Source organism: Monodon monoceros, unplaced genomic scaffold, assembly GCF_005190385.1.
Source record: "Monodon monoceros isolate NGI ecotype Baffin Bay Population unplaced genomic scaffold, NGI_Narwhal_1 Super_Scaffold_3, whole genome shotgun sequence".
Taxonomy (NCBI): domain Eukaryota; kingdom Metazoa; phylum Chordata; class Mammalia; order Artiodactyla; family Monodontidae; genus Monodon; species Monodon monoceros.
Genome location: NW_021703780.1, coordinates 62,942,533 through 62,966,195, shown reverse-complemented (window position 1 = coordinate 62,966,195; position 23,663 = coordinate 62,942,533). Strand labels below are relative to the sequence as shown.

The following is a 23,663-nucleotide window of genomic DNA, read 5'->3' as shown; positions in this document are numbered from 1 at the left end:
TTTTTTTTTTTTGCGGTACGCGGGCCTCTCACTGCTGTGGCCTCTCCCGTTGCGGAGCACAGGCTCCGGACGCGCAGGCTCAGCGGCCATGGCTCACGGGCCCAGCCGCTCCGCGGCACGTGGGATCTTCCCGGACCGGGGCACGAACCCGTGTCCCCTGCATCGGCAGGCGGACTCTCAACCACTGCGCCACCAGGGAAGCCCCATACCACTTTTTGCGATTATTTTTATTTACCTGTTTGCTCTACCTTTGGAATGTAAGTTCCACTGAGTCAGTGATATTAAAAGTTGTAAGTTAGCCTCTTGTTTATAACAAATGTTTTTTTAGGTTCCCCTTTATGTAACTATTTAGGAATGACTCCCTTAGAAGGTGTAAGGACGCAGACTGCCAAAAATACTCTTTGCCCCCAAATTTCAGGAACACCCTTTCAGTTCTCCACTTCCCCCGTTGTGGACCATAACCATGGGGCAAGGACCTTGTTAGGCCTGTTCACTACAACGTGTCCCGGAACATGTTTGATCCTCATTGCCTTGCCCTTAGTAGTTGCTTAGTAAATATTTGTTGGAATGAATGAAAAGATAGTCTAGGAACCTACTCATTTGGGGTGTACAGCGCAGTGGAGCCTATCAGCTTTTGGAAGTTGTTAGGCATGGGCAGGGATCTTGGGTACTTTTGCGTTCCATTGTGGTACTCTCAGAAATGACCATTCCTTATCTGAGGTTTTAGGAAGTGAGAAGCGATATGTATTTTTATTTACAATATATTCTTTGATTCTTTGACTTTCCCCCCCCTGAAATTTTGCAGTCACATTTGGGATTGTAGCTTTTTCTCATTTACATGTAGGTAGACAAGAATATTGTTTTCCCTTGTACAGTGGTAAATTGGTCACTTTTTTGGTGTTGGCAGTAGAGCTTCTGGTAGTAGCTAAGGGAGTTGAATATATTTATATTATTAAAGTATTGTTTATCATGTGCCCTTCAGCCAGTACTTTGGGTCTTAAATTAATATACCTTAATGTATTTTTCCCCCCAGTCTGGATTTTATACCCCAGTTTTATTGAGATATAATTGACATATAATATTGTTTGACTTTATCAGTGTAGCTTTAACAAAGAGAAATAGGAGGAATATTCCTTTGGATAGCAAGGAAGGGAAAAGAAAAAGGGAAATACAGTAATAGTAATTTCTACCTCTCCAAACTCTGTGCATCTATTTGCGCCCAATTTTAAGAGGGCAGCTTTAGGCTTGGATAATCTTTAAGAGGTTTGTTTGGGTGGGTGAGGAAGTGGCTGTGAGGCTGATTGCAGGATTTGTCCCAAAGTGTTGAAGACAGTAGGCTAATGTTGGCTCAGTGTGCCTGAGGCCTTAAAGACAAAGTTAAAGTTAGATTTGACCTCTCAGAGTTTCATAAAGCTAGAGTGTGTTTCTTGGGCCTACTCAGGTAAGAATTGTATATCCCTTGGGCCTGACAGTCAGAATCGTATCAGCCTCTGAGAGTGGTGTTGGTGTGGTGAAAATATTTACCAGAAGGTTCTTTGCTTCCTCTGTACAGGATATATCTCTACCTGGTATACACATTGATAAGATTTAACTAAACTTTTCTGTTGCATTTGATAGTGTGTTTTCAAATTCATAAATCTCAGCAAATAAATGAAATAAACATGACATTGATAGTAGCATTTTTATTGATGGGTTTATGTATGCACTCAGTGAACAACTGAACATCCACCTTACCCAGGCATTTAAAACATAAGTCACTTAAATCCTCACAGCAGTCCTGAATGATAGATATTATTTACTTCATTTTCCACATGAGAGACACCTGAGGGTGGAGATTTAAGTAACTTCTCTAAGATTTACAGTTAGGAGTGGCAAATTTGGAATTCAAAGGTCTGCCTGGCTCCAACCCCCCCTCTGCCTTTTTTTTTTTTTTGGCTGCACATAATCCCTCTCTTTAAGGAACTCACAGTGTTGTGGAAAAGATAGACATAGGCACCTACTTATAAAACCCAGGTGATTTCAAATTAAAAATGAACTTCCTTGTATTGTTTTTGTCTTCTGAATGCCTATAGGAGGTGCTCAGTAAATATTTGTTCCATGAATGAATAGATTAGTATAGAAACCTGTTTTTTTAGGCTTTGTTGATCCATTTGGCTTAGCAGTACAGAAAGGAGAGTGAATACTTTTTGACTGGGATGAGCTTCAGCTAGCCAAAGGAGTCCAGAGGAGGTGACCACTTTAGGTACGTGGAAGCTGAAGCACAGAGAGATTAACTGTTTGCCTGAGGTTGTGTTTTCAGTCCACTAGCAGTGTGGAAGCTTGTTTATCTACCTAAGCTGCCTGCTTTGTATTACTGGGTGCATATCTTTCATCCTAACTTTGAAAGATATATTTCTATCCATAGTTCAGAGTGATTTTCAGATGATAAAACCTTGTGAAGGTGAAGTATATCTATAAGCCATTGAGTTCCCAGGTAAGTTTCTTCCCGAAGTTTGGCCTACCCCTGAAATAAGATTTAAGATTTTAGGATGATTTAAATAAAGATGCTTTGGATTTAACGAAGATTACTAAAATAGAGTAGATTGCCCAAGGAAGGCATTTCATTGCCTTTTATATGAAGTATTTAACAGTTTAAGACCTTTCTTTTTTCCAGATGGGACATCTGCTACAATAGCATTGTTTACGGATAAGTTAAACTTTTGATACTATATTAATGTCACAGGGAATATAAAGCAGATTTATTGATAACAACTTTCCAAACATATCCTCCTAACTTTCTTAATCAAAATACTTTGAGACTAAAAAAATTTTTGTTGTCTTAAGTAAAACATTCTGTTGAACTTTTTTTTGATCAAAAGATAAAATTTTTATGACTGAAGTAGTCTATATAATTATTAAATTTTTTTCCCTTTAATCAGGATTCATTATTTTGAAAGCTATTAAGAACTTTTTATGTTTAGGTGAGATTTTTGGAAGCAGTTGAAATGAATTTATGTCTGTATGGGATAGTGGAATGAGCTTACGTTAGTTTGGAAGACGTTAGTTCAGTACTCTTGGCTGCTAATTGGTGTCATTGAGCAGATGACTTGATTTCCATGTTTTAATTTTTCATTTGTAAGTTGGGAGTAAGACTGTGACTCCCATAGACAGTTGTTCGAATCAAATGAGATAGTCCTTGAAGGTAGGATTATATAAATTTGAGGTGGTAGTGATACTTTTGCCATGTATCATTGGTCCCCCTGCTTCATTCTTATTGGTTAAATAGAATGTTACTCTTAGAAATTTTTAGAAGTCGATTTAAAATCTTATAGTTGTACATTGACTGCCTTTTGAGAGGGTATGAATCTGACATTAATTTATTAATGTCAGATTCAATTTATTAGTTAAAAATGTCATCTCTTGCATACATTTTAATGTTTGATCATTTTTGTGGGTGATTTGGAGAAAGTAAATGGAGTTAAAAATGTTCTGTAGTTTAAAAATTGGATCTTAAAACCTAAGATAATCATTTTGATTGGGCTTTGAACCTGGCCATCTTTATTCTGAAACTGTAGGGTTGTCCACATGAAATCTTTCTCATTCTTAATGACAATAAATGAAGCGTGTAGATAGTAGTGAAGTTTAGAATATATACAAAGCTATGTATATAAGTCATTAAAAATTACTTTTTGCTTGGCAGGTTGGTTTGTTTTTTGCTGAACAACCTTCCTCCAAATGGTGTCTTTCAGGTTTAGGATTTGGCGCTGTTCAGTTGTCTGCAGGTATATGAAAAATAAAAAGTTACGGTTATTAATTTTTCACGTTGCTTTACCATGTGTGGAAAAACTTGCAGTACTTTATGTGATTCCTTGGAGAAGCTTGTACTTATTAAAGATTATAAAGTTATCTTGTGGGTATGTATAACATACTGTGCCAGTTCTGTGGGTTAGACTTGAAGAGTTTATTCTTTATTAAAGGTTATACTATGTTGAGTATCACTGATTACTTTCAAAATTGAGTATTACTTGTTAAAGATTTACTATGTTGAGTAAATTGGAAAAAAAATCTGATGTTAAATTTTCACTTGAAAGTTCATAGTCCTCAGAGAAGTAAACTTGGTTTTTATGGGAATTGGCATTGTAGGAAAGGGGAATTGTGAGAAGTTTTTAACATTTAAAAATTGCTTACCTGGGGGCTTCCCTGGTGGCGCAGTGGTTGAGAGTCCGCCTCCCAATGCAGGGGACGTGGGTTTGTGCCCCGGTCCTGGAAGATCCCACATGCCGCGGAGCGGCTGGGCCCCGTGAGCCATGGCCGCTGAGCCTGCACGTCTGGAGCCTGTGCTCCGCAACGGGAGAGGCTACAACAGTGAGAGGCCCGCATACTGCAAAAAAAAAAAAAAAAAAAAAAAGAAAAAATTGCTTACCTGGTTTTTAACTTCTAAATTATAATAAAATGTGTTCTTTAACTGAGATATATGATAATATTTGAAGTGGATTTTTTTTTTAAAGTCCAATGGTTCTTAAAGTGTAGTTCCCAGTCACGTAGTGTCACGTGGGAACTTGTTAGAAATGCAGATTCTTGGGCCTGACTTATTGAATTAAGAGAACCATTATTTTAGACTAACAGAATTGACATCTTAGGTGCTTAATTGTATGAAACTTGTTTCCAGTTTTTGGCTCATGTCTGACATATTTGTTTCACTTTTTGGCCTTAAGGAAATGTGTTTTTACAGGACACCTTTAAATTGAATAAAAGGAAGCTATCTGTAAGGATAAAAAGGAGTAGTGTACAACAGGGATAGACAGACTTTTTCTATAAAGGTCAAGAGTAAATATTGAGGCTTTGCGGGCCATGCAGTCTCAGCTGCAACTGCTCAACTCTGCTCTTGCAGGAAAGCAGCCATAGACAATGTGCAAATGAATGAGTGTGCTGTGTTGATAAAACTTTATTTATGGACACTGACATTTGAATTTTATATTATATTCATGTGTCATGAAATATTATTTTTCTTTTAATTTTTTCCCAGCCATTTAAAAAATGTAAAAACCATTCTTAGCTTGTGGGCCACACAGAAACAGGCAGTAGACTGGATTTTACCAACCTTTGGTCTTGGGGATTTCATGTAAAATAAAGCATTCCGGACTTCCCTGGTGGTGCAGTGGTTAAGAATCCGCCTGCCAGTGCAGGGGACACGGGTTTGAGCCCTGGTCCGGGAAGATCCCACATGCCGCAGAGCAACTAAGTCTGTGTGCCGCAACTACTGAGCCTGTGCTCTAGAGCCCGCCAGCCACAATTGCTGAGCCCGCGTGCTGCAACTGCTGAGCCCGCATGCAGCAACTACTGAAGCCCGTGTGCCTAGAGCCTATGCTCCGCAACAAGAGAAACCTCGACAATGAGAAGCCCCACTCACCCCAACTAGAGAAAGCCTGGACACAGCAACGAAGACCCAGTGCAGCCAAAAATAAATAAAATTAAAAAAAATAAAAATAAAGCATTCCAACAAAATACCATTCTTCAGCAAAGTTAACTGCATGCTGGCTGCTCTATTTAGAGTGGAAAGCTAACATACCTGAACAAATAAAAATTTGTGAGGATACTAAGCTTTAAGAAGAATTGCCCTTTTATATTATGCTCTGTCTTTGATTGACAGTAGCACATCTTGAGAGCCAGTCAACTTAAGGCATAGTAATTAATGGTGGACTGTGTAGCTGATATTTTGCTGTATGTGTATCACTGAGACATTATTTATTGCAAGAGAAACATTATCTTGAAATGTTGGGTGGTACTGGGAAAGAGGTTCTTTCCAGGAAGAAAACTTTAGTTTTTTTATGGAAGGAAGTATAGATGTTTTTTCCTGATCAAAATTGGAGGTTAAAAAAAAAAAAATTAATGATGGCTTTTCAAAGTGATAGTGAATGCTTAATACTAAGTTAAATTTTTACATTTAATTGAACTCAGTAATTTATGCTTTCCCTGTCATGTACCCTTTATCTTTCCTTGCTGTAATGCTCGCTTGCTGTCTGTCTACCACAAATTTGGCCTTCTTGACATTATTCACATTAGCATGGATAACTTTTCGTGTACATTTGTTTTAAAAAAATTTTATTGTGGTAAAAATCTTATAAAATTTACCATCCTAACCATTTTTAAGTGCCCACACATGTATTTTTTTTAATGCATAAAAACAGTCATGTTATTATGCTTAGAGTTCCTGTGTGTCTGGAATTTGGATGGGCACAGTAGGGCCAATTATCTCTGCTCAGTGGTGTCTGGGGCCTTGACTGGGGATGTTTGATGATTGGTGGTGACCTGACAGCTGGGGGCCACAATCACCTGGAATCACCTTTACTCATGTGTCTGGTGGTTGTGCTGTCAGTCTTCTGAACAGCAGATGGGGACTCTCCATGTGGCCTCTCAGTGTAGCCTGGGCTTCCTCAGTATGGTGATGTCAGGGTGGTTGGACTTCATTGTTGTTCAGGGCTCCAGAGGTGGGTGTCCCAAAAGAACTACATGGAAGCTGCATGATCTTTTTTGATTTATCTTCAGAAGTCACACAGCATCACTTCTGTTGCATTCTAATGGTTTTAAGTGAGTCACTGAGGATGGTCCTGATTCAACAGAGGAGGGCCATAGATCCCCACCTCTTGTTGAGAGGAGTATCAAAGAATTTGTGGACTTGTTTGAAAAACTGTAACACAGTTGGCTCTCTGGCCACATGTGAAATATAGTGGCCAGTATGTCTCATTCCATTGTATTAGGTTGGCCAGAAAGTTCGTTCGGGTTTTTCTGTTACATGTTATGGAAAAACCCGAACAAACTTTTAGGCCAATTCAGTAGCATCAGGCTCAAGTTTGAGGTCCAGGATCTCACCATTTAATTTAGGTCCGGGTGCAGATGAGATGACACTTGGGTTTGGTTTCTTGGGCATAGTATTTCTCATTCTTAAGATCTGTTAACTGAAAGGACATGTTATCTATCCCTCCCCACGGCTCCCAGTATTTGTTTATGTAAGTGTCTCAGACACTTAAAAATCTGCCACCAGGCCAGTACTTAGGTACTGGGAAGTAAGCGAACATTGTCTTCCATTGTCTTCTGCACAGTTGCCCCAGTTTTTGAGTCTCTGTCTTTATCTTGCAGTATGTTCATGCGGATGCTCCTACCAATAAAACACTGGCTGGGCTGGTGGTACAGCTTCTCCAGTTCCAGGAAGATGCCTTTGGGAAACATGTCACCAACCCGGCCTTCACCAAACTCCCTGTAAGTACATCAGCTTATCAGTTTCTGTACTCTTGGGTGCAGCCTACAGCTCTTTATTTTGCTGCTGCTATCCTATAGAATAGGAAAAAGGAGGAATCGCTACAGAATTTTAGCTATAGAACACTTGCTTTTGGACTGTAGGAAGCATCTCTTTCAGGAGTCATTTAAAATTTGCATTAAACATCACAACAATTATTGCCTAGACTTAACTGTTAACATTTTACTATGTTGTAGTTTCCTTATTGTCTTTACTGTACTAAGTCTTTTCCATTTTTTTCTCCTGTTTCAGTTCTTGTGGCTAGAATGTTGTTTCTTGGAATCTTATTATATTTTGTAGGTGGGATTCTTCTGAGCTTATGTGAGAATATGATTCTGTTCTCCTTGCAGTTGGTATTTTGACTGAAAGTTTGGCTTGGTATAGAAATACTGGGTTATGCCTTATTTCCACATTTGATTTTGTACAGAAAAATCTGATGTTACTTGTTGATATCCCCCTTTTTTTTAAATTTTTGAAATATATTTATTTATTTATTTATGGCTGCGTTGGGTCTTTGTTGCTATGCGTGGGCTTTCTCTAGTTGCGGCGAGTGGAGGCCACTCTTCATCGTGATGCGCAGGCTTCTCGTTGCAGTGGCTTCTCGTTGCGGAGCATGGGCTCTAGGTGTGCGGACCTCAGTAGTCGTGGCATGCAGGCTCAGTAGTTATGGCTCGCCAGCTCTAGAGCGCAGGCTCAGTAGTTGTGGCGCATGGGCTTAGGTGCTCTGCGACATGTGGAATCTTCCCGGACTGGGGCTCGAACCCATGTCCCCTGCACTGGCAGGCGGATTCTTAACCACTGCGCCACCAGGGAAGTCCTTGATTTCCCCCTTTTTAATACTGATCTTTAAAATTCATAAATAAGTCTAGTTATCATAAGTCATGATCTGAAGACTCAGTTATGTTTCTTTAGCTCAGGGAACATTCAGTCTGTTAGTCTTCTCTGCCATCCTGTATTTCTTTATATTTTTGAACTCTGATTGTACAAATACTAGATTTCCGGGAACTATCTGTCCTATATTTTCCCATAATTTTTGTCTTCCATTTCTCTGATTCGGGTTTTTGTAGTTTCCAGTCTGCTGTTTGTTGCCTCTACTGAATTTATTATTGGTAGACCTTTTTATAAATCTCAAAAGGTTCCGATTTGTGTGTTCTTATTTCATCACTAAACTTTTTGTTTTAATAACTCACTGATTTCTCAGATATAATTGAGAATAAAAAATATTGTTTTACTGATATTGCAGTAAATCTGTTCATTTCACTACGGTATTTTTGCTATCCAGACATTTATCTTCATTAAGTCAAATATATGGATGTGTTTTTTTGAATCACGTTGGGAAGCTTTCTCCACTTGTAGGTGATAAAGGATTTCAGCCATGTGTTCTTCTAGTATTTGTAGAAGAACAAATTTCTACACCATTTGTAGGTGTCATTTTTTACATGTAACTCTGTTATCCATTTAGAATTTATCTTGGTATTTATTGTGAGCAGTGGATCCAGTGCTCACAAAAAAAAAAAAAAAGCAGTTTTATCTTTTTTCCATATGATCATCTGGTTAACCCAACAACATTTATTAAAGGGTGCTGCTTTTCTGCATGATTTTTTTTTTAAGATTTTTTTTGATGTGGATCTTTTCTTGTTAAATTTATTTTATTTTTGGCTGTATTGGGTCTTCGTTGCTGTGTGTGAGCTTTTCTCTAGTTGGGGTGAGCAGGGGCTACTCTTCGTTGCGGAGCATGGGCTCTAGGCGTGTGGGCTTCAGTAGTTGTGGCACGGGCTCAGTATTTGTGGTGTGTGGGCTTAGTTGCTCCGCGGCATGTGGGATCTTCCCAGACCAGGGCTCGAACCTGTGTCCCCTGCATTGGCAGGGAGATTCTTAACCACTTTGCCACCAGGGAAGCCCTGATGTGGACCATTTTTAAAGTCTTTGTTGAATTTGTTACAATATTACTTCTGTTTTATATTTTGTTTTTTTTTGGCCATGAGGCATGTGGGATCTTAGCTCCCTGACCAGGGATTGAACTCACACCCTCTGCATTGGAACGTGAAGGTTTTTTTTTTTTTTTTTTAAATAATGTTTGTTTTTATACTGCTTTTATTTTATTTTATTTTTTAAAATATTTATTTATTTATTTTTGACTTAGTTGCAGCACGCGGGCTCTTCCTTGCAGTGCGGGGTCTTCTCTCTAGTTGTGGCATGTGGGCTCAGTAGTTGCAGCACACGGGCTTGGTTGCCCTGTGGCATGTGGGATCTTAGTTCCCCAACCAGGGGTCGAACCCACGTCCCCTGCATTGGAAGGTGGTTTCTTAACCACTGGACTGCCAGGGAAGTCCCTTCCTCACTGATTTGAGTTCAGCAAATATTTAGCATTTGATTATGTGCCAAGTTCTGAGAATTCAAGGAGTAATGCAGTGTATTGTTTGTCTTCAGGGAGCTTACTTACCCTCTAGTGACCTATATGAATAGAGCCTTTGACTTTCTTCATCTCAGGAAATGTTTTCCAAGGGAAAGGACATTTGAACTGAGTCCTGAAAGTAGAGTATGGGTTTTTTAGGGACATGCTGGAAGATTGGATTTTCAGGCAGTGATAGCAACATATAAAAGCCTAAAGGCTTTTAATGTAGTTGCAAATAGTTCAACAGGGCTAGAACTGAGGGACAGTAGGCAGAAATATGGGCCAGAATCAGTCATAAAATGACAGGTTTACTGTGTTAGAAGTGTGGCTTTTATCTTGAAAGTGATTAGGAAGCACAGCAAGGGGGTAGAACTTTGTGATTTTTTTTGTGTGTGTGTGGGGAGGGTGGGTTGTGGGGCTGAAATAAGAAAGAATTGACTGGGATGACTCCACTGAGCAGATTGCTTTCTCACTAAGGTGGAAGCCAGAGTATAAAAGCAGGTTTCTGGAGAAAGGTACTCAGTTTAGTCTGTGTTGAGGTTGGCTCTCCTGTAGGTACTTCAGGTTTAGAAATCCTATAGGTAGTTGGAAATGAGATCTGGAGTTCAAGAGAACAGATTGAATTAGAGGAAGAGATTTGGGAATTACTGGGTACTGGTTGAATTCACATTTGCAGAGCAAGATCATTCCTTTTATTTTAATTATTTTTTAGCTAATGCTTTCAAAATACCTATTTCTTAATATGTGATTTAAGTTATATATATTTGTAGTATATTGGTATTATAGTAAGTACATGCATATAATTTATAAATACATTGTTAGATATTGGAGGTACTTGCTCATTTTTTAATAAATGGGAACTACTCTACTGGATAATCAGCATATTTCATTTTCTGAATTATGTGACCAATTGAGGTTTTTGGGTAACTTAAAATTAATTGAAAGTAAAAATTTGCAAGAATAGTATAAAGAACTTTCATTTAGAATCCCCAATTTTTAGCATTTAACCACATTTGCTTTATCATTGTCTTTTTCTCTACATGTTTGGGCATATTATTCTGAATCATTTGAAAGCTCCATGTTCCTTTACCTCCAAATACTTGAGTGTTTATTTCCTGTTCTCTTATATTATCAACTGGATTAGAGTTATCAAATCAGGAACTGGTTGAAGTTTTCATCATTTAAAACACTGTAATATAATACAGATTATATTTTATCAAGTATAAAATCATTTAGAATAAAATTTACATGTAGCTTTATATGAAGTATTGTATGTAAGGTGATTCACATTCTGTTTTTGGTATTTCTAATTAGGATTGTATGAGTGTCTTAAAAAATAGTATTTACAAGGGACTTTATTTGTGGGATATTTAACTCCAGGGAAGTAAACCATTATTGTTTTTCCAGATTTTAAAGATTAGAGAAGAATATTTTTAGGAATAAACCAGAATTAAAAATAAGTCATGACTTAGTGCCAGTGGGACCAGATGTACTTCTTTTTCTCTCAGAATAGTGTTTAGCTTTTTTCAAAATGAAAGGGATTGATATAATGTGTAATGGTGTAAAACAAAAATGGAGGAGAGAGACAATAAAGCAGAGAATGTTTTAGTGAAACATGTAAGCTATTTACCTTAAAAAGCTTTTTTTCCTGAATAAACTGGACTGGTGTAGGAGTTCACTGTTTGGGCTGTTTGTTTTTTGATTTTTTAAAAATCAAAATGGAACTTTATGTACTAACTTCCTAAGTCATATTGGATAGTAAACAGCTGACTCAACATAGGGTAGGTTCTATCTAGTGCTAATTGAGAAGTTAGAAAGATTTAGGGGAAAAAAGTACTTTGTAAGGCTAAAAATATATTGCATAGGCAAACATAATATGAATTGAAATATTTTTTACCTCCACAAGTAAAAATTGTTGTTATTCCATAATCCCTTGAAGGCTTAGTACATTTGCATGCATGACACAAACATAATTGTAACTACAGGCATATAGACTATAGACAATTTTGTATTCTACTTTTTAATTTATATTTTATTTATTTATTAAAAAAATTTTATTATGGTGTAGTTGATTTACAATGTTGTGTTAGTTTCAGTTGTACAGCATAGTGATTCAGTTATATATATGTGTGTATATACATATATATATATATTCATTCTTTTTCAGATTCTTTTCCCATGTAGGTTATTATAGAAAATTGAGTGGAGTTCCCTCTGCTATACAGTAGGTCCTTGTTGGTTATCTATTTTAACTTCATTTATATCAGTTTTAAATTTTATTTTATTTTATTTATTTATTTATTCATTTTGGTTGCCCCAGGTCTTAGCTGCGGCACGCAGGATCTTCATTGCGGCATGTGCGATCTTTAGTTGTGGCATGCGGACTTCTTAGTTGCAGCATGAGAACTCTTAGTTGTGGCATGCATGTGGGATCTTGTTCCCTAGCCAGGTATCGAACCTGGGCCCCCTGCACTGGGAGTGCAGGGTCTTAGTCACTGGACCACCAGGGAAGTCCCTATATCATTTTTTTTTTTTCACGGTACACGGGCCTCTCACTGTTGTGGCCTCTTCCGTTGCGGAGCACAGGCTCCAGACGCGCGGGCTCAGCAGCCATGGCTCACGGGCCCAGCCGCTCCGCGGCATGTGGGATCTTCTCGGACTGGGGCACGAACCCGTGTCCCCTGCATCGGCAGGTGGACTCTCAACCACTGCACCACCAGGGAAGCCCCCTATATCATTTTTTTAAATTAGATTGCACATATGAGTGATATCATATGATATTTGTCTTTCTCTGTCTGACTTCACTTAGCATGAAAATCTCTAGGTCCATCCACATTGCTGCAAATGGCATGATTTCGTTCTTTTTTTTATAGGTAAGTAATATTCCGTTGTATATATATATACCATATTTTATTTATCCATCCACCTGTCAATGGATATTAAGTTGCTTCCATGTCTTGGTTATTGTAAATAGTGCTGCAGTGAACATTGGAGTTCATATATCTTTTTTTTTTTTTTAATAAATTTATTTATTTATTTTTGGCTGTGTTGGGTCTTCGTTTCTGTGCGAGGGCTTTCTCCAGTTGCGGCGAGCAGGGGCTACTCTTCATCGCGGTGCGCGGGCCTCTCACTTTTGCGGCCTCTCCCATTGCGGAGCACAGGCTCCAGATGTGCAGGCTCAGTAGTTGTGGTTCACGGGCTTAGTTGCTCCGCGGCATGTGGGATCTTCCCAGACCAGGGCTCGAACCTGTGTCCTCTGCATTGGCAGGCAGATTCCCAACCACTGTACCACCAGGGAAGCCCCATATATCTTTTTGAATTATGGTTTTCTTCAGATATATACACAGGAGTGGATTGCTGTATCATGTGGTAGTTCTAATTTTAGTTTTTTAAGGAACCTCCATGCTGTTCTCTGTAGTGGCTGTACCAATTTACATTCCCACCAACAGTGTAGGAGGGCTCTGTTTTCTCCACATCCTCTCCGGTATTTATTGTTTGTAGACTTTTTTTTTTTTGCCATATGCAGGCCTCTCACTGTTGTGGCCTCTCCCGTTGCGGAGCACAGGCTCTGGACGCACAGGCCCAGCGGCCGTCGCTCACGGGCGTAGCCGCTCCACGGCATGTGGGATCCTCCCGGACCAGGGCACGAACCCATGTCCCCTGCATCGGCAGGCGGACTCTCAACCACTGCGCCACCAGGGAAGCCCTGTTTGTAGACTTTTTGATGATGGCCGTTCTGACTGGGGTTAGGTAATACGTCATTGCAGTTTTGATCTGCATATCTCTGATAATTAGTGTGTATCCTTGCCTGTTTCGTCATGTCTTAATTGACCATAGGTGCATGGGTTGTATTCTGCCTTTTAAAATAGATCATAAGGGGACTTCACTGGTGGCGCAGTGGTTAAGTGTCCGCCTGCCAATGCAGGGGACATGGGCTTGCGCCCTGGTCCAGGAGGATCCTAAATGCCGTGGAGCAACTAAGCCTGTGCACCACAAGTACTGAGCCCGCGTGCTACAACTACTGAAGCCTGCGTGCCTAGAGCCTGTGCTCCACAACAAGAGAAGCCACTGCAATGAGAAGCCTGCGCATCGCAACAAAGAGTAGCCCCTGCTCACCGCAACTAGAGAAAGCCTGTGCGCAGCAACAAAGACCCAGCACAGCCAAAATAAATACTTTAAAAAAAAGAATAAAATTTCATTTTACTTTATTTTTTTTATTGAGGTATAGTTGATTTACAATTTGTTAATTACTGTTGTACAACAAAGTGATTCAGTTATGCACACATATATTCTTTTTTTATATTCTTTTCTGTTATGACTTATCCTGGGATATTGAATATAGTTCTCTGTGCTACTGAATATAGTTCTCTGACCTTGTTGTTTATCCATTCTATATATAAAAGCTTACATCTGCTAACCCCCCCAAAATATGGAGCACTTCACAGATTGTGAGTCATCCTTGTGCAGGGGCCATGCTAATCTTCTCTGTATTGTTCCGATTTTAGTATGTGCTGCCGCAGCAAGCACTCCTGTAACTTTATTTTTAAGCATTATTTTAGGTTTTGGAGATCAGCACTAAAATATGGTTGTCTTTAATACGACTTCAGTCAGAAGTCTTGATAGACTTTAAAACCAGTTGATTTTGCCGAAAATAAAGCTCATTCATTTCTTTTTTTTAAAAATTAACTACTTATTTTTTGGGCTGTGCAGGGTCTTAGTTGCGGCATGTGGGATGTCTCCTTGAGGCGCGGGTTCAATAGTTGTGGCGCACGGGCTTAGTTGCCCTGTGGCATATGGGATCTTAGTTCCCTGAACAGGGATTTAACCTGCGTCCCCTGCATTGGAAGGTGGATTTTTAACTACTGGACCACCAGGGAGGTCCCTCATTCATTTTTTTTTTAAATTTAATTTTATTTATTTATTTTTGGTTGCATTGGTTCTTTGTTGCTGCATGTGGGCTTTCTCTAGTTGTGGCGAGTGGGGGCTACTCTTCATTGCGGTGCGCGGGCTTCTCATTGCGGTGGCTTCTCTTTGTTGCAGAGCATGGGCTCTAGGTGCGTGGGCTTCAGTAGTTGTGGCGTGTGGGCTCAGTAGTTGTGGCTTGTGGGCTCTAGAGTGCACATTTAATAGTTGTGGTGCACGGGCTGAGTTGCTCCGCGGCATGTGGGATCTTCCCGGACCAGGACTCAAACCTGCATCCCCTGCATGGGCAGGTGGATTCTTAACCACTGTGCCACCACGGAAGCCCCCTTATTCATTTCTTTTCTTTTTTTTTTTTTTAATAAATGTATTTATTTTATTTGTCTTTAGCTATGTTGGGTCTTCATTGCTGTGCATGGGCTTTCTCTAGTTGCGGCAAGCAGGGGCTACTCTTCGTTGAGACGCTCAAGCTTCTCATTGCGGTGGCTTCTCTTGTTGCGGAGCACAGGCTCTAGGATTGTGGACTTCAGTATTTGTGGCACATGGGCTCAGTAGTTGTGGCTTGCGGGCTCTAGAGTGCAGGCTCAGTAGTTGTGGCACGTGGGCTTAGTTGCTCCATGGCATGTGGGATCTTCCCAGACCATGGATTGAACCTGTGTCCCCTGCATTGGCAGGCGGATTCTTAACCACTGCACCACCAGGGAAGCCCTCATTCATTTCTTAAATTGAAATAATGTAAGATACCGAATCTCCACCAAATAGTTTCTTGAGCCAGGTGTTATGGGAAGAGCCCTGAGCTTAGGAATTAAATAGCCATATCCTACCACTCTGCAACCTTGTGTGAAGGCACTTCGACCTGTAGTACCATTTCTGGGAACGTGTTCCTTGCCCTACTGATCCCATGGCATAGTTGTTAGAATCACATGATGTGTGATAATAAAAGCTCTTTGAGAAATTAGAAGTAGTATGTAGTACTTTAAGACATAAAAAGTAGTTTGCTGACTTGTATAGCAAAAGTGGTTTTGGTAAAAGTAAAAATGTACATGTAAGGCATACATATTATTTAAACATTTATTATACTTCTTTGCGGTGCGCGGGCCTCTCACTGCTGTGGCCTCTCCTGTTGCGGAGCACAGGCTCCAGACGCACAGGCTCAGCGGCCATGGCTCACGGACCCACCCGCTCCGCGGCATGTGGGATTCTCCTGGACCGGGGCACGAGCCCGTGTCCCCTGCATCAGCAGGCAGACTCTCAACCACTGCACCACCGGGGAAGCCCTCAAATCCAGTTCTTAAGGAAGGTCCCAAAGAGCCATGTCCTCTTGTTTCTCTTCAACTTATGTTCCAGACATAGTGTATTTTGTGTAAATGAGCTGTGAACCTGAGAACTAACAGAATGCTGTAGTGCCCTTTGAATTAAAGCCAGAGTTTTCAGTTGAACATTGATAAGACTTGCTTTTTACCTTCTTACTCACTGCAAGTGTTTAGTATATATTTATTGGTTGATGTACCTTTGCTGTGATGTTAGTAACTGTCTCAAAGACAGGGAGAGTGGAAGGCTCTTTAAAAAAAATAAGCTAGAGAACCGAACCGTATTTACTTTCTGAAATTAAGCTTTTCTTAAAATATCTACAAAAATGTAAAGCGCAGTACTGACTGATTTTAAAGCAACTATCAGAACTCAGTGAAATGATTATTACTCTTCAAAAGGAAATATGTTGTGGAGATTGATACAAATAGTTTCAAGGGACTATCATTAAAATTTTTGGAATTGATTTTCAAAATGTCATAGGAATGTATATAGGGTTTTTATATCTATCTTTGGTGGAATGTAATGAATACTTCAGGGTAAAATTTGTTGTCAAAGCCAGTTCTAATAATAAGGTCATGTGATTGAACTGGGTAGTACAATTTTGGGACATTTTAAACAAGTCACAGTCTGTAGGCTATCTCTCACTGATACTTTGGAATTTCTACCCATTAAGCGTGACTGACTTCATGGCAGGAATTCTCATGAACTTGGTCAGTCTGGTGTAGAGGAAAGGATGGGAGTTTGAGGACTGTCACTTCAATGATCTGTTTCCTTTATTTGAGTCAATAAACCATGCTTTGTGCTAAATAAATTTTAGGGAAAAGAAAGTTAATAAGAAAGGGCTTAGAGTTGTCAGAAAAAGGAGTTGGATCTGATCCTTGGTTTTATAATTGTTCCCTTCAGAGTACCTGAGTGGCAGGAATAAATGGGCAGGTCTAAGAGGAATCTGTTGTCTTCAAATTTTTCACTTTGAACAGTTTTTCCTGATAGACTTCTTTTTGAGCTTTCTACTCCTGAAAGTGTTCTGTGGCAAAGAAGCATTAGAAAACTATGAATCAGTGAACATTATGGTCCCTACAGGTTTAAGTATTTTATTATCTGTATCTGAGAATGGTATTGTTTTGCCAAGATCATGCTAAATTCTAGGACTTTCTGGAAAGGGGGAGGAAAAGACCAAGATTAGCATGTAAGTCTGAGAAGCAAGAACAAAAGTACTTCTGGAGACAAATCACTCATCTTAGTCACCACAGGAGTGATACTACACTCTTGGAGTGACTGGAGAAGTTCCTGATGTCCATGGGGTCCAATCTAGCAGGGAGGGCAAAACTGTAGAGACTTCAGACTGCAGCCTGGATCTCCTTAGAACAAGGACATTGTCTTACAAATACAGTTATCAAATTTAGGAAGTTTAACATTGACACAATACCATTATCTACTATATAATCTGTCTTCACATTTCACTAATTATCTCAGAAATGTATCTTATAAGATCTAAACCAAGATCCCACATTTTAGTTATATCTCTTTAGTCTTGATTAATTTGAAATAGTTCAGCCTGTCTTTGTCATTCATGACTTAAATTTTTAACCACTGGACTGCCTGTTCTTCATGACTTAAATTTTTGAAGCATATAGACAAATGTTAGATTTGTAAAATTCTTCCATGTTATTACTTGTAGTTGCAGTTTGTTCATTCTGGTTACTGTTTAAGGGTTTGGCAAATTTTTTCTTAAAGGGACAGATGGTAAATATTTTAGGCTTGCAGGTATATGGACTCTGTCACAACTACCCAACTCTGTTGTAGCATAAAAAGCAGCCAAAGACAATTACCTACATGAGTAGGTGTGACTGTGTTCAAATGAAAATTTAAAAAATGGGCAGCTTGGTCATAATTTAGTATCCCTTGCTGCATAGTATTTCACTATGGGCATATTGCACAGTTTATTTATCCATTCTACCATTGATGGGTTTTTGGGGTTATTTCCAGCTTAGGGCTATTGCAAATAGTGCTGCTGTGAATATTTTTGCATATATCTTCTGGTAAACATAGGTATTTATGTCAGTTACACTCCCACATGTGGAATTGCTGGGTCACAGGGGGTGCATGTTCAGCTTTAGCAGATATGGCCAGTTTTCCAGAACGCTTGTGCCAATTTATACTCCCACATGCAGTGTACAGTGTACAAGGGTTCTAATACTCTACTTTCTCACCAATGCTTGTAAGTTGTCTGTCTTTTTAATTTTAGTTTTTTGGTGGATTTGTGGTGATACGCATTGTTTTGTAGTTGCTGATAACTAATGAAGTTGAGCACCCTTTTATATTTTGCACCATTGGGCTGTTCTTTTCTGTTTTTTACCAATTTTTAAAAAAAATTAATTATTTTTGGCTGCGTTGGGTGTTCATTGCTGTGCGCGGGCTTTCTCTAGTTGCGGCGAGCAGGGCCTACTCTTCATCGTAGTGCGCGGGCTTCTCATTGCAGCGGCTTCTCTTGCGGAGCACGGGCTCTAGGTACATGGGCTCCAGTAGTTGTGGCATGCAGGCTCGGTAGTTGTGGCTCGTGGGCTCTAGAATGCAGGCTCAGTAGTTGTGGTGCACGGGCTTAGTTGCTTCGCGGCATGTGGGATCTTCTCGGATCAGGGCTTGAACCTGTGTCCACTGCATTGACAAGCGGATTCTTAACTACTGCACCACCAGGGAAGCCCCTGATGTGTTTCTCGAAGCTGAGGATTTATATCCTTTAAAATTTCTAAGAAACTTTAGCTTTTATTCTTCTGTGTCTAGTTGTCTAATTTTCTGTCAGCTGTGCTTTTACTTTCATTGGATGTTATTTGTTCTACGGGTTACATATATATATTTCTCAAGTCTTTCTCTCTTTTTAGTGTCCTTAATCACTTTATGTATTCTAATTTTACAAGCCCTGTCATGTTGTTTCTATTATCTGAAAATGTTAGGATTCTAATCTTGCTGTTAGCTTTGTCTGTTGATTTGAAAACACTTAATTATGTTTGAATTGTGGCCTTTCACTTCTCTTTCAGTGGAAGTTTATTTGGGAATCCTGTTGACCTGGGTTGAGAATTTGCTCAGTAAGGCACTTCAGAGGACCCGCCAACTTTAGGACCAATTCTTTTTTTTTTTTTTTTTTTTTTTTTTTTTCTGTACCGTTCAGTATGCGGGATCTTAGTTCCCTGATCAGGGATGCAACCTGTGCCCCCTGCATTGGGAGTGTGCAGTCTTAACCACTGGACGACCAGAGAAGTCCCTAGGACCAATTCTTATGTTAATTTGGCATGGGGTTCCTAGACTAAGTATTGATAGTGTACGTCTCCAACTCAAATTATCTTGAGGCGGAAGCTTGTTTTCCTCCTTAGTTTTTAGCTGGCAGATATTTTTTCTAGCTTATCCTTTCCCTAATGGTGTAACCTGTTTATACCCCTGGTGTTATGTGTCTATGTGTGTGGTAGGTGATTGTCTTAGTTCTAATGTCCTTACTTGCATAGGTCTGTAGTCTTACTTCCTGACCCTGTAGAGAAACTCAAACCCTAGCATTTAGGTTATCAAGGTTGATATTACTTACCTATTTAATCCCATTATCCCCAGCCTCCTGTCACCCTAGAATTTTAGTTTTTAATGCAACAAAATTGCCACTTTGACTTTTTTTTTTTTTTTTTTTTGCGGTACGCGGGCCTCTCACTGTTGTGGCCTCTCCCGTTGCGGAGCACAGGCTCTGGACGCGCAGGCTCCACGGCCATGGCTCACGGGCCAGCTGCTCCGCGGCATGTGGGATCTTCCCGGACCGGGGCACGAACCCGTGTCTGCTGCATTGGCAGGCGGACTCTCAACCACTGTGCCACCAGGGAAGCCCCACTTTGACTTTGATTTTTTTTTTTTCTTATTTTTGTCCCTGGGGATTTGTTCTCCTTCTAATTCAGCTACACATTTAAAATAATGTCTGTATTTTTTATCCAACATATATTTTTAGTGGTAGGGTTTTCTGGTTATTTAGTCTGCCATATTGCTAGAGCCATCAACACCTTTTCATCTGTAAAATGGGGTGAAGACAGTGAACTTGTGAGGAGTAAATGAGGTAATATATATAAAGTGCCTCTTGGTAAATTCTCAGTAACTGGTAGTAATCATAATACTTTTTGTTCTCCTCAAGAATAAGAATACTACACCAGTGATTACCTATGATTAGAGGTGATAATTGTAACACTGTTATCATTTCTTTTATTAATAAACTTGGGAAATGTTTCTAGAAAGCATTATTTTAACTCAGCGCAGTTAAAATACATAAAGAAACTTATGGAATGTTTAGTGTCATTGTACTTTGTGAGGTAAAATGATTCTGGACTCTAAGTGATAGGTTTTTTCCCCTGTAACTGTTTTCAATTTATGAAGATGACTGTGATTTTCTGTGAACATTCTTGGTTTCTGGCTCATGTTCAGTTTCTGCTCCTTTATTCACTTCCTCACATCCGCTTTCTGGCACAGTCATTCATTGATTAATAGACCCAAACATGGCATTTTAAATGTGTATATTCTCCTCACACAAATGTATACCATTGTTGTCCTTTTTACTGCACGTTGGCACTACCTTGTCTTTAATGAATAAGTCAAAAAATAAAGAAATAAGGACACTGTGGCACAAGTTTAAAGCACTTTTAAGTATTGCAGTTAGGTTTATCTTTTTTAAGGTTTACTCAGCTCAGCAGAATTTTAAGTGGGCTGTATAAATAGGTAGGATGAGACCACTTTATATACATCCAGAATAAGATTAGATTAAATTTCCAATTTAGTCAGAGACGTAGCAGCTTATCAAAAGCAGTGTGGTCACACAACTGGGAATAGAAGCAGCCTGTTAGAGCTGTCCCTGACCCCCACAGTCTCTAATTGGGGTAAGCAGCTGCTTAGATAACTCACCAAAGGCAGGCTGCCTTTGCTGGCTCTGGAAGGCTCAAGTTTCGGTACCCTATTATTATTCTTTAGGTTTTTCAGTACTAATGAAGAGGAATTTACTCTTAACAATCTGGCTTCTTTAGAGAATGTTTAAGAACTTGAGCTCTAATATTTGAACCACATCCAGCGGCAGCTTGAGCAGGCCCTCTTCAGGGTGAATGTAGTTGGGATGAGGATTGAATGAGGAAGTACACTCAGGGGCCAGTGGGTGTCCCTGAGAGGTCTCTTGTCTCTGCCTCCAGCTTTCCATCCCCTGACTCTGGTCTACTACACTTTTATGTGGGTGATACTGATACTGAGCTTTTCAGGAGGACTAGAATCCCAAATCCATTTCCATGAAAGCTCTAAGAATCCTTGATGTATGACGAAGTCCCTATTTGTTCTTTTGTTTCTTCTGCCACGTCTTTAAGAATGTTTTTCTTATTGCACTTTATTACTGGAACTAGTACTCTTGACAGGTTTGTGAGTCTCCTCCCTCTTCCTGTTTATTCAGATCTTACCATTAGAAAATTGAAGGTCTGTTTTCTACCTCTTCATTCATCACTTGTCCCTATAGTTTTTGATATAAGTTATTTTGTCTGTCTTGAGCATATATCTGATAATATTTTAATTTCTCAAATTAATCTGTCTAGAAATTGACTATAACCTTAAATTACATGTAGAGATGCTTTATTGTGATCTGCTCAACATATATTTTTCAGTAGCTTGGATGATTTTAGTACAGTAGAACTGTTGAGAAAATTTATATGGATTACCTACATTGTCAGGTACTCCGCTGAATATTGATGTTAAAGATTTGAATAAGACACTATTCCTGTCCTCAAGGAGTTTGAATAACAGATAAATCTATAAACCAGTTATTTCTGTATTACGCTGCGAGTGTTGTGCATGTGTGCAATAGTGATATGCCCATGTGGTTGGCGAGAACATTTTATCTCAATCTCTGGGCAGTTCAGAGAAGGATTAGTAGGAGAACTAAGTCTCATTCTACTCTAGTAGGTACCTTAGCACATTATTCTAGTTCAAGTGCCAACACTACAAAATTGTAATGTCTTATACATTTTCTCAGATAAATAAGTTGTCAGTGATAAGACTTGCACCCAGATGCTTTTGTTTAGAATATGTAATGCAGCTTTTGAGATGTACCAGGAATAGTGTTGGGCAAAAAATTAGGAACTCAGAAACCCATGTAATGTTTAAAAAGCAACGAGATAACCAAACTGATCTGTGAGGCTTACTTGTCTGTTTAATTTGGAAGAGCTCATCTTAGTGATTCTTAATATTTCTTATTTTAAAACATGCTATTTATTTATTTTTAACTGTAGTAAAATAAACATAACAAAATTTACCATTTTAGTCATTTTTAAGTGTATAGTTCAGTGGCATTAAGTACATTTACGTTGTTGTGTAACTGTTACTACTATCCATCACCAGAACTTTGTCATTTTTGTAAATTGAAAACTCTGTACCTGTGAAACAATAACTTCCATTCCTGTCTCTCTCCAGACCCTACCAACCACCATTCTGTTTTTTGTCTCTCTTAATATTTGATATATGTTTTTTTGCATTATATTATTTTGTAATAATAGTTTTCAAAGGAAAAAATGAATGGTATATATATATATATATATATATATTTTTTTTTTTTTTTTTTGCCGTACGCGGGCCTCTCACTGTTGTGGCCTCTCCCGTTGCGGAGCACAGGCTCCAGACGTGCAGGCTCAGCGGCCATGGCTCACGGGCCTAGCCACTCCGCGGCATGTGGGATCTTCCTGGACCGGGGCACGAACCCGTGTCCCCTGCATCGGCAGGCGGACTCTCAACCACTGTGCCACCAGGGAAGCCCTGAATGGTATATTTTTAACACTTCACCTTTTTTTTTTTTTTAAACTGTTTTATATTTATTTTCTTTATCTTTTTGGCTGTCAGGTCTTAGTTGCGGCATGCGGGGTCTTCGTTGCAGCATGCAGGATCTTTCATTGCGGTGCGGGCTCTTTGTGGCGTGTGGGCTTCTCTCTAGTTGTGGCGCGTGGTTTCTAGAGTGCGTGGGCTCTGTAGTTTGTGGCACGTGGGCTCTCTCGTTGAGGCACATGTGCTCAGTAGTTGTGGCATGTGGGCTTAGTTGTCCCATGGCACGTGGGATCTTAGTTCCCCGACGAGGGATTGAACCCACGTCCCCTGCATTGGAAAGTGGATTCTTAACCACTGGACCACCAGGGAAGTCCCTAACACTTTATCTTATTAGCCTATTTGATGATCACATTTATATTAAATTTTTACTTCCAAAATATGGAAGTCATTCAGCATTTGATTTATTTGAGCTCTGCTTTTATAATCCATAAAGTGCAAATCATTTTTAAATTGTTGCACAGATTTTAGCTATAACTTATAGTTATACCCTGTTTCAGTGGTCATTAAAATATTATAAAGTTCAGTTATAATTTTTCTAAAATTTAATGTCAAGAACCTAAATTGGAAAAAAACCCTAATGTATACTAATATTTCTTATTCAGCAGGAGAACCATATTGGAAATTGTGTGTTACTGGAATTTTCCACATGTTAAAAACCAAATTTTAAATTTACCAGTAGAGTTTTGTAGTATATCAATATTTTGTCCATTAGAGTTTTTTCTTTTTTTCTTTTGTTCAAGTATAGTTGATTACAGTGTTTCAGGTGTACAGCGAAGTGATTCAGTTATACATATATTTTTTTTTCAGATTCTTTTCCATTACAGGTTATTACAAGGTATTGAATATGATTCCCTGTGCTATACAGTAGGTCCTTGTTGTTTACCTATTTTACACATC

The 23,663-nt window shown here is 39.2% G+C and overlaps 1 protein-coding gene and 1 pseudogene across 1 annotated transcript in view; one reads left to right on the top strand and one right to left on the bottom strand.

The window, feature by feature from the left end:
• Positions 1 to 23,663, top strand: part of SMARCC1 (SWI/SNF related, matrix associated, actin dependent regulator of chromatin subfamily c member 1) — a 180,858-nt gene that overhangs the window by 1,609 nt on the left and 155,586 nt on the right. The window contains exon 2 of the mRNA XM_029241737.1: positions 7,117 to 7,236. Coding sequence (XP_029097570.1) covers positions 7,117 to 7,236 — 120 coding nt within the window. The remainder of the gene's footprint in view (positions 1 to 7,116; positions 7,237 to 23,663) is intronic.
• Positions 14,092 to 14,189, bottom strand: LOC114908231 (annotated as a pseudogene).